The following is a 12,212-nucleotide window of genomic DNA, read 5'->3' on the forward strand; positions in this document are numbered from 1 at the left end:
TTGTTGGACTTCAAAAACTCAACACCCATTCACTGATCTTGTAAAGCTTGGAAGAGCCAGGACATTTTTAAATATAACTCCAATTGTATTCATCTGAAAGAAAAAAGTCATATACACCTAGGATGGCTTGAGGGTAAATCATGGGGTAATTTTCATTTTTGGGTGAATTATCCCTTTAAAATGTGTTTTTAGCTTTCTGTGGCATAAACAAAGTTTCTTTGACAAATAAATGTAATTCTACTGGAAGAGAGACTGCCTTATGCACCACTACCATAATTCAATTCCCCTCCACATTAATTCATTTCAATCCAGTCTCACACAGTGTCCTGATCTGAACCCTTTCTAGGATCAAAAATAGATGGAAGGTTTGGGAACATGTCCGGACTTGTTTGGCAATGTGGTGGTCTCTTTCTCCACAACCAAGACGAGTCAGAAATGATTCAGAAATGAATTTCTGATAAATAAGCTCTTCTACTTACAGGAATCTGAAAGCACCACATACCATGAGGACAGCGCCTCTCCTCCTCCAGGTTTCCAGTTCTTTCTGCCAATTGGTGCAGAGGGTCCCCTGTGCCTGCCCTCCTCAATGCTGATTGGTCAGCACTCCCCTGAGCCCTCGAGTGATGAACAGCTGGCCTGCCGCTGGCTAAAGGTGAGTGACAGAGAGCTGGTATTACTGTTCTCTTTCATAGGTTCACTCAATGGTGCTATGACGCAATGGTGCGCCCTTGGGTGTGCCAACTGTCTGAAGCCTGTATGGAATCAATCCAGCTCATTGGGTGATGGCGCAGGTGCCACCCCGACGTCACTACATCATCCATTCTAATACTGGCGAACGCGCCATCCACTCCTCAGATTTCCTTCCTTCAGAAGCAGTCATTTAGCCCTTCAGAAGCGATTTATCTGGCCCATTTTTCGGCTTATTTCTTTGAGTTTTCTCTTTTGTACTTCAGCGACTGCATTCAGTGGAACCTTGTTTCTCCTCGTGGTGAAGTGCTCTGGCGTTTCGTCGCTGCCAGCCACCGTGTTCTTGTTTTATCGTGAACGATGACCCACACAGTAAGTGTGTTAAATGTACAGTATGGGTTTGTCTCAAGCGCAACGCCCTTTACGGCACTTCTAACTATACATTTTGCGATAATCTCCATCTCAAAATACTTCGCACGAGGCTTGCAGTTTTTAAGAAGGAGTCATCTGTTTTCCCCCGCCGCGCTTCTCCGGAGGCAGCTGAGGCCTTCGATGAATCCGCGACCTGGGTTTTGGATGTGGAGCTCGAGGCTACAGAGAGTGAGCAGACGTGTCTCCCCCTTTCTCTCCCTATATTGCCTGAGTGCTCTTGCGCAGATTCGCTTGTGGAGTTTAACCAAGATTATTTATGCCCCAGCCCAGGAGCACGCAAGGCCGTTTCCTTCGGGTTAGATGACGTTTTGTACACCGCGGCGTCCGACTTGGAGGATTTCGGGCCCACTTCAGTCGACGCTCTCCTGCCTAGCGGCCAGGAGGCGCAGCCTTCTGCGGCCTATACTGAGCTAGTGGACATGTTAGCGCGTGCTACTGAAAAGATTAGTATTGAGTGGCCAGACGAACCATGTGAGTCCCAGTCCTCTAAGCTTGATGAGTGGTTCTTGAGCGGCCCTAATTCTTGTCCCCCATTAAGAAAGCTGCCATTTTTCAGTGATCTGCATCACGAAATCTCCAGATCCTGGAAGCAGCCTTTCTCTGCTCACCTAGTGGGTTCTGTGGAGCAGGGTTATGCCGCTATTCCGGCAATCAAGGACACGCTGGCCGTTAAAATCTCGCCCGGGTATATAGACGATTAGCTTATCTTGGCCCATTCCAGTGAGTTGGTGAGTCGTCACAGAGACATTCTTCTTTAACACCTTCGATCTTTTGGCATCAGTTTGAACACTCAGAAGATTGTTCTCACCCCTTCTCAGCGGACCATTTTCTTGGGGGTCCAGCTCGATGTGTGTGTGTCAAATGTGTTTGAACTGCTTCAAGCTAGTCCATCAAGTTTCGGTGAGCACATGCTGCAGACTCCTGGCTCTTATGGTAACGGCCTCTCCTGTGCTGCCCCTGGGGCTGCTTCATATGAGGCCATTTCTGTGGTGGATGAAGTTGAGTTGCTCTCGACATGGCGGGACCCTCTCTTTTTTCAGCAGGGGGTCAAGATGGGAGCTGTCTGCCATCTCCAAATGATTACGATGGACGCCTCCCTAACTGGTTAGGGCAGACGGACTTGTGGTGTCTGGATGGGAGAGTTTCTCTCATGGCACATAAACAGCCTGGAGCTGCGAGGTGTCTTCCTGGCCCTGGTGCATTTCCTCCCAATTCTGATGGGTTGTCATGTGATCGTCAGAACGGACAACATGGCAGTAATGTCTCACATAAACCGCCAGGGAGGCTCATGGTCGGGCACCCTGGACAGGCATGCGCACCACCTTCTCCTTTGGGCTCAGGACAGGTTTCTTTAACTGAGAGCAGTTCATGTCCCCGGAGCTTCAAGGGTCACGTCCCCGGCTCTAAAGCATTGATAATGCTAGGGTTCCTTCTACTAGGAGGCTTTATTCTTTCAAGTGGATGTCGTGGTGTTCGGCTCATGCAGTGTACCCAGTCAGTTTCTGCAGGAGAAATTTGGGGCTGGAGCGGCTGCTATTACCTTGAGAGTTTATGTTGCAGCTATCGCTGCTTGCAGGAATGCAGACAAAGTCACCCTAGGTAGATATGGTTTGGTTTCTTTTTGTATGCGTGGGGTTAGCTCCTGAATGTAATGTATTTTGACCCTTAAGGCGTCGCTCCTGTTGGCGTTGGGCTGTTGGCGTTGGCTTCTATCAAACGTGTAGGGGATTTGCAGGCTTTCTCTGTTAGCGAGCCATGCATGGAGTTTGCTCAAGGGCCTTGTTAAGGTATTCCTATGGCCAAGACCCGGTTATGTCCCCAAGGTCTTGTCCATGTCATTTCGCTCCCAGGTCGTTGTGCTTCACTCCTTTCATATGAGGTGCGAGGTCTCTCTCTTCACCGCTAGGCATTCAAGCTCATTCTACCAGGAGTGTTGCTTCCTCTCATGCTCTTTTCAGTGGAGTTCCCCTGGAGGATATCTGTGTGGCTGCAGGATGGTCCTCTCCTCACACTTTTATGAAGTTTTATAGCTTGGATTTAGATGCGGCTCCTGGTTCCCAGATTCTTTCTGCTTGAACCAGCCATTTGAGGTTAGCCTGGTCTATTTTGCATCCAGCCAGATGTGGCAGCACTTAGCTTGGCGAGTGTGGTATATCGTTCCCACTGTGTCATAGCTACGCCGCGTTGAGTGAACCTATGAAAGAGAATGTGTTCTCTAAATAGGGAATGAGACGCTGCGTTTGCTCCCAATCTCTTCGCACTGCCAACAGGACTTCTTTGGCAGGAAATCTGAGGAGCAGATGGCGCGTTCGCCAGTACTAGAGTGGATGATGTAGTGACGTCGAGGTGGCGCCCGCGCCATCAGCCAATGAATTGCCGTGATTCCATACAGGCTTCAGACAATTGGCACACCCAAGGGGTGCTCCCACTGCGTCATAGCTACGCAGCATTTTGTTTCCTATTCAGAGAACATGGGTTACGCGAGGAACCCGGGACGTTTTGAGCCATGATGATGAGGTTGAAGACTAAATGAAGTGCATTTCACTTTCTATAATATGTTTCCAATTGAACCATGTTAAGAAAAAACATGTAAATGTGTTATAAAACAGGAAATAATGCAGCACTATTTCTTCTGTGAATGTGTTTTGCCTGGCAACAAAATGGGTCAAAATACCTTAGACTCACACTAAAAGAAAAACCAGAACCGTGTTTAGAAACCAGAATATCACCGAGACCAGTTACAAACTACAGGGTTTCCCATACATTGGTTTATTTGTGGTGGCCCGCCACAATATCAACACTGACCGCCACAAATAGATTTTCCAAAAGACTTTGACTTCGTTGAATATACATGAGCACTGCACGTTTCAAAATCAAAACGCGGCACGGGTTATTTTATATAAATGTATCTTTGAAGGGAACCGATTGTCTTCAGAAAAGTTTTGATGTCATTTTCATTTCATCTTTCATCCTATAATGCCTGATAAAGTAGCGTTCATGAGCGCAGCACTGTTTTGATTACAGCCGTTACCGGGGAAACCGCTATTTCTGCCATTCCTAAAGCGCCTCCTGCTGGCAGAGAATGATTTTGCATTTTCAATAAGCCCGTCTGCTGTTTTATATTTACATTATATACATATATATTTCCCTCGGGGGAAGTGCCGCCATACATAGAGTGTAAGGGTGCTTTCACACCTGGCCTGTTGTTTCGGAACCTGGCGCGTTTCCCCCCTTACCTCAGTTCGTTTGGGCATATGTCAACACGGCAATCGCGCTCGGATCCGCGCCAAAACAATCGGTCCGAGATCGCCCGAACGAGGTGGTCTCGGCTCGATTGAAAACGAACTCTGGAGCGGTTCGGTTGTAGTGAGAAAGCAATCTGATCCAACGGACCAACGAACCAGGCTATATCACAATTTATGATGGGTAATTACGTAAGCTCTGTGAAAAGCATTAGCTCATATTAGCTAATGAACCTGTGAATGTCTGTGGGTGAGCACGTCTTTGCCATTCAAAAATCAAAGCGCACTTTTTTATTTTATAATGCTGTCTTATTGCTCTTCTTTGTAGTAGGTGCATTTTAAAAATGTTTTCCCAATCAATCCTGGACTCCTGCTCAAAATGATAAATTATAACAACAGCTACAAAAAAACAACAACAATAAGCCCGCGAAGCTGTTATCGTTCCATCCTGATGGATGACATGCGTGACAGCTCAGTGGAATCCCGGAAAATAAAGTGTGGAACTTTGACCAATGAGAGAACAGTTTACTCGCGTGTGACTTGTATTAACAAATTTGGTCCGTTTAGAAACTTTGCCTGTGAAAGCGAACCGCACCAAGAATAAAAAGCAACATTGTAATAATTTGAATCCGTTTTGGAACAAAGCAATCGATCTACAGGTGTGAAAGCACCCTAAGTATGTGGGAAACACTGAACTACCTAGAAACAATGCACTAAATCCACTCCAGACACTTTAGAAAGTACATAGCAAACTTGTATCCATATCTTTCTTCTGCTGAACACAGAAGAAGATATTTTGAAGAATGTGGATAACCAAACAGCTGACAGTAGCCATTGACTTCCATAGTATGAAAAAATTATATAAAAGTCATTGGCTACCATCAATTGTTTACCCAATTACTTACCAACTGATTACCCATATTCCTCAAAATAGCTTTTTCTGTGTTCAGCAGAACAAAAAAAAATTTGGAGCAACTTTGACAACTTGAGGGTGAGTAATGACAGAATTTTCATTTTTAGGTGAACAATCCATTAAAGTCTATGATATTAGATATTAAAAGAGCTATTCACACATTCTATCATTCTGTTCTCCTTATCTTCCTCCCTGCTCCTGCTACGCTCTCTGTCTTTACTCTGTAGTGCCATCTGCTGTTTGAGAGCCTGCAGGATCTGGTGGACCATGTGAATGACTCACATGTGAAACCAGAGAAGAATTCAGGATACTGCTGCCACTGGGAGGGCTGCGCTCGCAAGGGAAGAGGATTTAATGCCAGGTCAGAAAACATACATTCAACATACATTCGCATTCAATCGATTTAAGTAACTAAATAAAGTGAGTTTTATTCTTAGAACAAGGAGAATCATTTTTTTTAAGTAGGGTAAGACAATTGATTCAAGATATATTCTTTAAAAAACAAGTGCAAATGTCTTATACAAATTTGTTTCTGAATTTATATAATTTTAAGTATTTGTTTAGATATTTTTGCTGGAAAATAAGAAAAACAAAAGCTATATAGATATATATAGGAGAGTAAATGTTACAGTTCCACCCACTCCAAGATATTGAGAATTGGATGTTTGCTTTTGGATGGTGACATTATATGTCACTAATCCGGGATCCATTTGAATAACGCAGGTACAAGATGCTGATTCATATCCGCACACATACCAACGAGAAACCTCATCACTGCCCTACCTGCCACAAGAGTTTCTCACGCCTAGAGAACCTGAAGATACACACCCGCTCACACACAGGTGAGACACACACATTTGCAATATGGACCAGTATGTAAAAAATGCACCAAAAATGCAAACACAGATATCGTACACACATAAAAACCCATTAGCTTACATTTAAATAAGTGCACAATAGGGTTTTCACAATACTGAAATGTCAGAGGTAGATGCCAATACCAGTATAATTTGACGACTTTAATATGCTGCTCAAGACCTCCTTTATTTAAAGATTTACATACTAATGCAAATATTCAAAAATAAAGCAATGTCTTAGCCTTCAGATTTTTTTGATTCAAGTAAATAGGGCTTCAAATAAGAAGTCAAGCGTGTTAATCAAGTCAAGTATAATGAAGGTTAAGTAACAATTAATTTTAACATTCAATAGTAAAATAACTATAATAAATACAGACAAATTAACAAATTGCACTAGAACAAAGAAAGATACAAATAAAGTAAATGGTACTTGATGTTTTTCAGGTATCTAACAGAAGCATCAAATACTCAAGTAAACATTCAGATATTTAAATTATTATTACATATTTTGAATATTTTTGTATATATTTTAGAATTAAATATATTTTTAGATTTATAAATCTATAATCTACAGTGCTCTTTGTACCAAATTGAGTCTGTAGAATTAAGGCCTGTTCACACCAAGAATGATAACTATAACGATAACTATAATGATTACTATATTAGCATCCACACCAATGGACAATAATATTCTGTTTATTATAAGCAAGTGCTGCAGTTCTACATGAGCCACTTTAAATGCTCAAGCTTTAAATGCCTCTCTGGGCCTCTTTGGTCACTTTTGACTGAAACATTTTACATCCCTAGTGCGCACACGGTCAAAAAAAAAACAGGCTTGTGCCGTCTGGTTGTGACAGTCTGACCTTCTCGACCCCTGCATTTCTCCAGTACAGCCTTTGATTATCTCTTGCTCTTCTGCCCTCTCAGGAGAGAAGCCATACATCTGTCCTCACGAAGGCTGCAACAAGCGCTACTCAAACTCCAGCGACCGCTTCAAACACACGCGCACGCACTACGTCGACAAACCTTACTGCTGCAAAATGGTGGGCTGTCTGAAGCGCTACACTGACCCCAGCTCTCTCCGCAAACACATCAAGGCACACGGCCACGCCGTAGTGCAGGAACGTGCTGCCTTGCCCAGAACCAACAGGCTGGATGGTGCCTCATCGATGGATAGCCGACAGATGGATCGACCTTACCCCGGAGCGGCTCGTTTTGTCCTACCGGGTGCGGCAACAACCTTTTTTGGGAATCACGCCTTCGCTGGGCCCCTTAGCGGTCACCCCCTGGATCTGTCCATGCTCAGTCTGCTTTTAGGAGCTGGGCCGGTGCTGTACCCCAACTCTGGTGCTCTTGGGCTTGGAAAGGTGCCTATCCTGCACCCCTTGTTGTTGCCGCCATTCGGTCTCGTTGTGGGTCAAACTGAAAGAGCGGTTGAAGAAGAAGATGATGTTGATGATGAAAATGAAGGCAGGATGGGAGCAGGACGAGGCTCTCACTCATGGGTAATGATCCCTCCGGGCGTGCTGTTCTTGAAACAGATGGCAACCACGTAAAGAGACTCATGGGCCTTGTTCACACTGCACACCAATCTGATTTGGATTTCAAAGCAGATTACGGTGTCATTTTGCGAGTGCTGAAATCAGATTGGTTATGTTATGTCCCAAAAAAACTACTTGGAAAAATGATTGTTGAGAGTTTAGATTTTAATTGGATTTTGAACTGTTCACGAATTTGGTGTGAATCCAGTTTGTCTGTTCTCCGTTCACACTACAAAAGCAAAACTGGTTTGAGTCAGGTATGCCAAAAAACTTCTTTTGATTCTAAACAAGGCCTTATGGGCCGTTTACACCAATAACAATAACTATAATGTTTTAAATGAATCAAATGATATTGTTGGAATCACTTTCAGAATGATAAATTTTTCCAGCTGATAAAAAATTGACAGCCAGTCAGAATCCACCCAACTTTAAATAGTTTATGTGAACGCTATTATAGTTATCGATATAGTTATCTTTATAGTCATTGTTCATGGTGTGAACGAGCCACTCACTATAGTACTTGCAATTTACAAGGAAGGAAGTGTTGGCTTTTAAGGGAATCATCTGGGAGAGTACAGATACAGAATGTTTAAATAGGCAAAACAAAGTTAATTCAAATATTGACTTTTTGTCATGCACCATCTGTGCACAATATCAATCAGTATGTCATGAAAGACGTCAGAATGTATGTAATGTGAATGTGATGTCTGACAAGAAATTCAGAGAAGGTGGTGCTTCATAATTAATAGTATGCCCTTGATTTACATAGTAGTCTCCTGGAGACTATTGACAGTGACCAAACAGAGAACAGGATGCGATATGAAAAGCATATATATGACATTTGACAATGAATTGGCCGGATATGTTCATTTCCTGGTGGTGGATGAGGAGACCCCCCTCCCCCACAATGTAAAGTGCTTCGAGTGCCTAGAAAAGTGCTATATAAATGTAATGAATTATTATTATTATTTATTATAATAATAATACAAAATACCTAAAACACCTAAATCAGTAGTTTTAAATGCTACAAGTGAATTCAGGCATTACAGCATTGTAATGTAAGTATGAAAAAGGATATTCATCTTGAGATTACTTTTAAAAGTACCATTCAGTTTTTGTTGTTAATGTTAAATTAATGTTAAATGAGCATTAGAAAGCAAAGATAAATCTAAAAAAAATATGCATATTTAAAAAATCTTCTAAAAAGGTATTGATTTTATTCATTAAAATATAAAAATCTCTTATAACCAATATGGTCAGTGTTGTAGTGTCTATAAAACGAACTAGTTGTTGAAGCAGATGTGTGTCTTATTCGCAAATTTTGATACCTATATGTTTCTCACAACCAAGAAGTATACCAATTTGGGACATATAGTTACAAGTTACATTTTAATAATAACTTAGCGAATTCAGCAAAGATGTGCACCCTGATTGCTATAAGTAATCATCAGCTTGTGTTTTCATTATTAGCCATTTAATGGTGCCGCTTTATGTTTTGTACGTTTCGACGACGAGACATTGACTGTGTCAAAACTGTGTCATATGATGACATGAGTCCACTTGGACTCCACTATTTGTTATCTATTATTTAGTTCTATGGCTAACGGATTGGTAAACCTTTATGCATGGCTGACCTTTCTCATTTAAGTGTAAAACCGGAGCCCGGAACTGCATATCTAATATTGTAGCTCTGATTTGATATCTGCCATGCATAATGGATAAATGCTAAGACTATGGCCTGTCACGGTCGGCTTGTGTATTGTAATGAACTATATTTGCACAGGATATTTTATTGAATTTTTACCAATACCAAGTGCCTTATATTGTAAGGTTGTTATTGACGAAATATGATGTATGAAATCCATTTGGATGTATATTGTCAGTTCGTGTATGTATATTTTACCAGATTTAGTTCAACAGACTTCTATCATAAATGTTTTTATACGTTTTCCTGACGTTGAGGCTAATGCCTCATAAAGTTGAGCTAATGCTAATGTGTTTTATACCACAGGACGTCTGTCAATGTGACCGGAATGAAATTGATGAAATAGAGGACAATGACGCATAAGTCCAATAAAGAGTGCAATGACTAAAGTGTGTACAGTGTGTTTATCTAAAGGAGATTTACAGGCTTTCAAATTTATTTTCAAATTATTTGGTTAGTATAATATGTGAGGTGTGTACACATCAATCAGATGATGCCTATTATGTGTTATTAGTATTACAACTCACAAAAATTGTTTAGAATTAAATATGTATGGTATAACTGTGGTCTCTTTGAATACAACCATAAAAACTAGCCCACCTCCCCCTCCCCCTCATCTTCAGTGAACACCTGTATGAGGTGGGAGGGGGCGGAGCCACCTATAATTCTACAGCAGCTTTACCTCTCAGGTTTTCAGCTAAAAGGGCTATTGATTGCCCTGAATCCAGATGCACACATACCAAGACATGGAGGTGAAGCTCTCCAACACAAATGGATGGAAGAGGTGAGGTCTTTTATGATTTAAGGCATGAAACTATGCTAAAAATGGATATGCAGATATTTTATGGTCATCTGATGTTTTAATAATGCAATGGTGTGGTAAACTGCAACTGCCTGGATATGAAAAAATATGCTGAACTGATCATAACTCATAACTACACTCATTCAGAGACAACTTTACAGAAACATAAATGTAATCCTCTTTGTTCTGTAAAACTATTATAATTTAAATTTAGAAAATTAATTTAGATATATTTGAATCTTGGTATGAAGCAAAATACTACATTAAAACTGTATTTCAGTTAATTAAAATTCTTGTAGCTCCTGTAGATGGTGCTAAAAAAACAAAGCCTGTAGCCTTCCTTAAATACAAGTCACTTTGGACAAAAGTGTGTAAACTTGTACATTTGATTTAGTTAAATCACATAGCCTAAATTTAAGAAGGAACGGGTACAGAATTGTGAAGTCACTAACTAACGTAACTTAACTAAAGCTAATGACAGAGTAACTTCAGCTATTTTCAAAGCTTTTTCAGTACAGGAACTTACACATTATCAAAAATTTAGGTGAAATTTCTATCACCTATTAGCTTCATAATGTATAAAGCAGGGACAGATTATGACGCAGCGGTGCCCTGGGCAAGGATCGATCAAAGGCCCCCCTCAGACTTGTTCGGCACACAAATACGTCATAACCATTTATGCCATTGGGGAAAACAAACCATTCGAATTAACGTGCGGAGACCTTGTTAGGCGCTTGATCTTTACTTTTTGTGATGATTTCGATTGATTTTTGCTTGGTACAATGCCGAAAAGTTGCTGTGTGGCGTTTTGTACCTCTAATAAGTTAAAAAAACCTGATCTGACGATGTATATAACTGATACCCTGCAATGATCTGTCGTTAGTCCCGTCCCCCTGCACCGCAACCCAGTTCTGATGGGGCTTACTTACAGTAACCCTCCTTCGCATCGCAATCAAATAAATCTCACTCCCTGATATTTTGTGATGTCGTTTTGGTAAGCCTTTGTCTGCAAGCGTCTGAAAATACGAGCACGTCTCATTTCGCTCCCCTATAGTGACGTTGCAAAGGGATCTTATTATAATATTACCGCCCCTTAATCTATAAGTTTCCACCCACGGCTCCGTCATTTTGATTTCGCAAGCGACAACGGTGTACCAGCTCTAATGCCATGGCGAACGTTTGAGCAAAACATGCTAACTGTTCTGTCTTTGTCTGCACAGACGAGCACAGAACACTATTTACAGTCCCAGCCTCAGAGGAGACAAGAGAGCAGTGGATTTATTGATTTATTTACTGTATATTGCTGCTGCCACACAGATCTAATATACACATGCGATTTATTTCCCCGCTGTTTATCTTCACAGACATAATCGACTGTTTTTGTTACTCATGTGTGTTTTTAACGTAAACTCGTGTGTGAATGAGAACTTAGTTTAGTACTCGCATGCTGTGACAGCCGCTTTCTGTCCGTAAACATGTTTTTTGGTATTTTATATACATATTTTTATATTATCTTTTTATTTTTATGGCATGTATTTGTGAAAATTATTAGGCAGCCGCAGCACACACCACATAGAATAAAGCTTCACATTTCAAGGCGCTTCAGTGGACCTTAATGTTACCTGTTTTGTCAATGTTAAAAATCTTTTTAATATATCAATAAGAAAGTACGACAGGCTTTTACTCAAGTCTTTATCACTTTATTAAAATGAAGCAAAACAAAACGACAAATGTTCACAAATGTTCACTTTCACAAGCTGTCTTGTATAGGTTGTCAATTAAATTTCAAGGTGTGTTCGACTTGAAGCGACGTGGTGCAGACAGATCGGTGTTTCACATCGAAGTACTGCGAGACCTATATACTAATGGACAGCTCTGCATGCGTTCCTATCCTATTGCAGTACTTTGATGCCAAACACTTATCGATCTGCAGCGCCCCTTTAAGTCAACACACATACAGATGACGCACCAGGGCTGTACAGTGCGTTTAAACACATTAAAAGGGGTCATATGATGCGATTTAAAATTTTTCC

General features: G+C 41.2%; 2 protein-coding genes across 2 annotated transcripts in view; both read left to right on the plus strand.

Moving 5' to 3' along the window:
- The window catches only part of LOC107655372 (zinc finger protein GLIS2-like), an 18,644-nt gene extending 9,994 nt beyond the window's left edge, over positions 1 to 8,650 (plus strand). The window contains exons 4-7 of the mRNA XM_016442838.1: positions 482 to 652; positions 5,502 to 5,635; positions 5,998 to 6,116; positions 7,059 to 8,650. Coding sequence (XP_016298324.1) covers positions 482 to 652; positions 5,502 to 5,635; positions 5,998 to 6,116; positions 7,059 to 7,687 — 1,053 coding nt within the window. The 3' untranslated portion in view covers positions 7,688 to 8,650. The remainder of the gene's footprint in view (positions 1 to 481; positions 653 to 5,501; positions 5,636 to 5,997; positions 6,117 to 7,058) is intronic.
- A 1,435-nt stretch (positions 8,651 to 10,085) lies between these two features.
- LOC107655373 (beta-1,3-galactosyltransferase 1-like) overlaps positions 10,086 to 12,212 on the plus strand; it is a 6,991-nt gene continuing 4,864 nt past the window's right edge. The window contains exon 1 of the mRNA XM_016442839.1: positions 10,086 to 10,161. Within this exon, the coding sequence (XP_016298325.1) occupies positions 10,106 to 10,161 (56 nt within the window). The 5' untranslated portion in view covers positions 10,086 to 10,105. The remainder of the gene's footprint in view (positions 10,162 to 12,212) is intronic.

This window comes from Sinocyclocheilus anshuiensis, unplaced genomic scaffold, assembly GCF_001515605.1.
Source record: "Sinocyclocheilus anshuiensis isolate Anshui unplaced genomic scaffold, SAMN03320099.WGS_v1.1 scaffold880, whole genome shotgun sequence".
NCBI lineage: Eukaryota > Metazoa > Chordata > Actinopteri > Cypriniformes > Cyprinidae > Sinocyclocheilus > Sinocyclocheilus anshuiensis.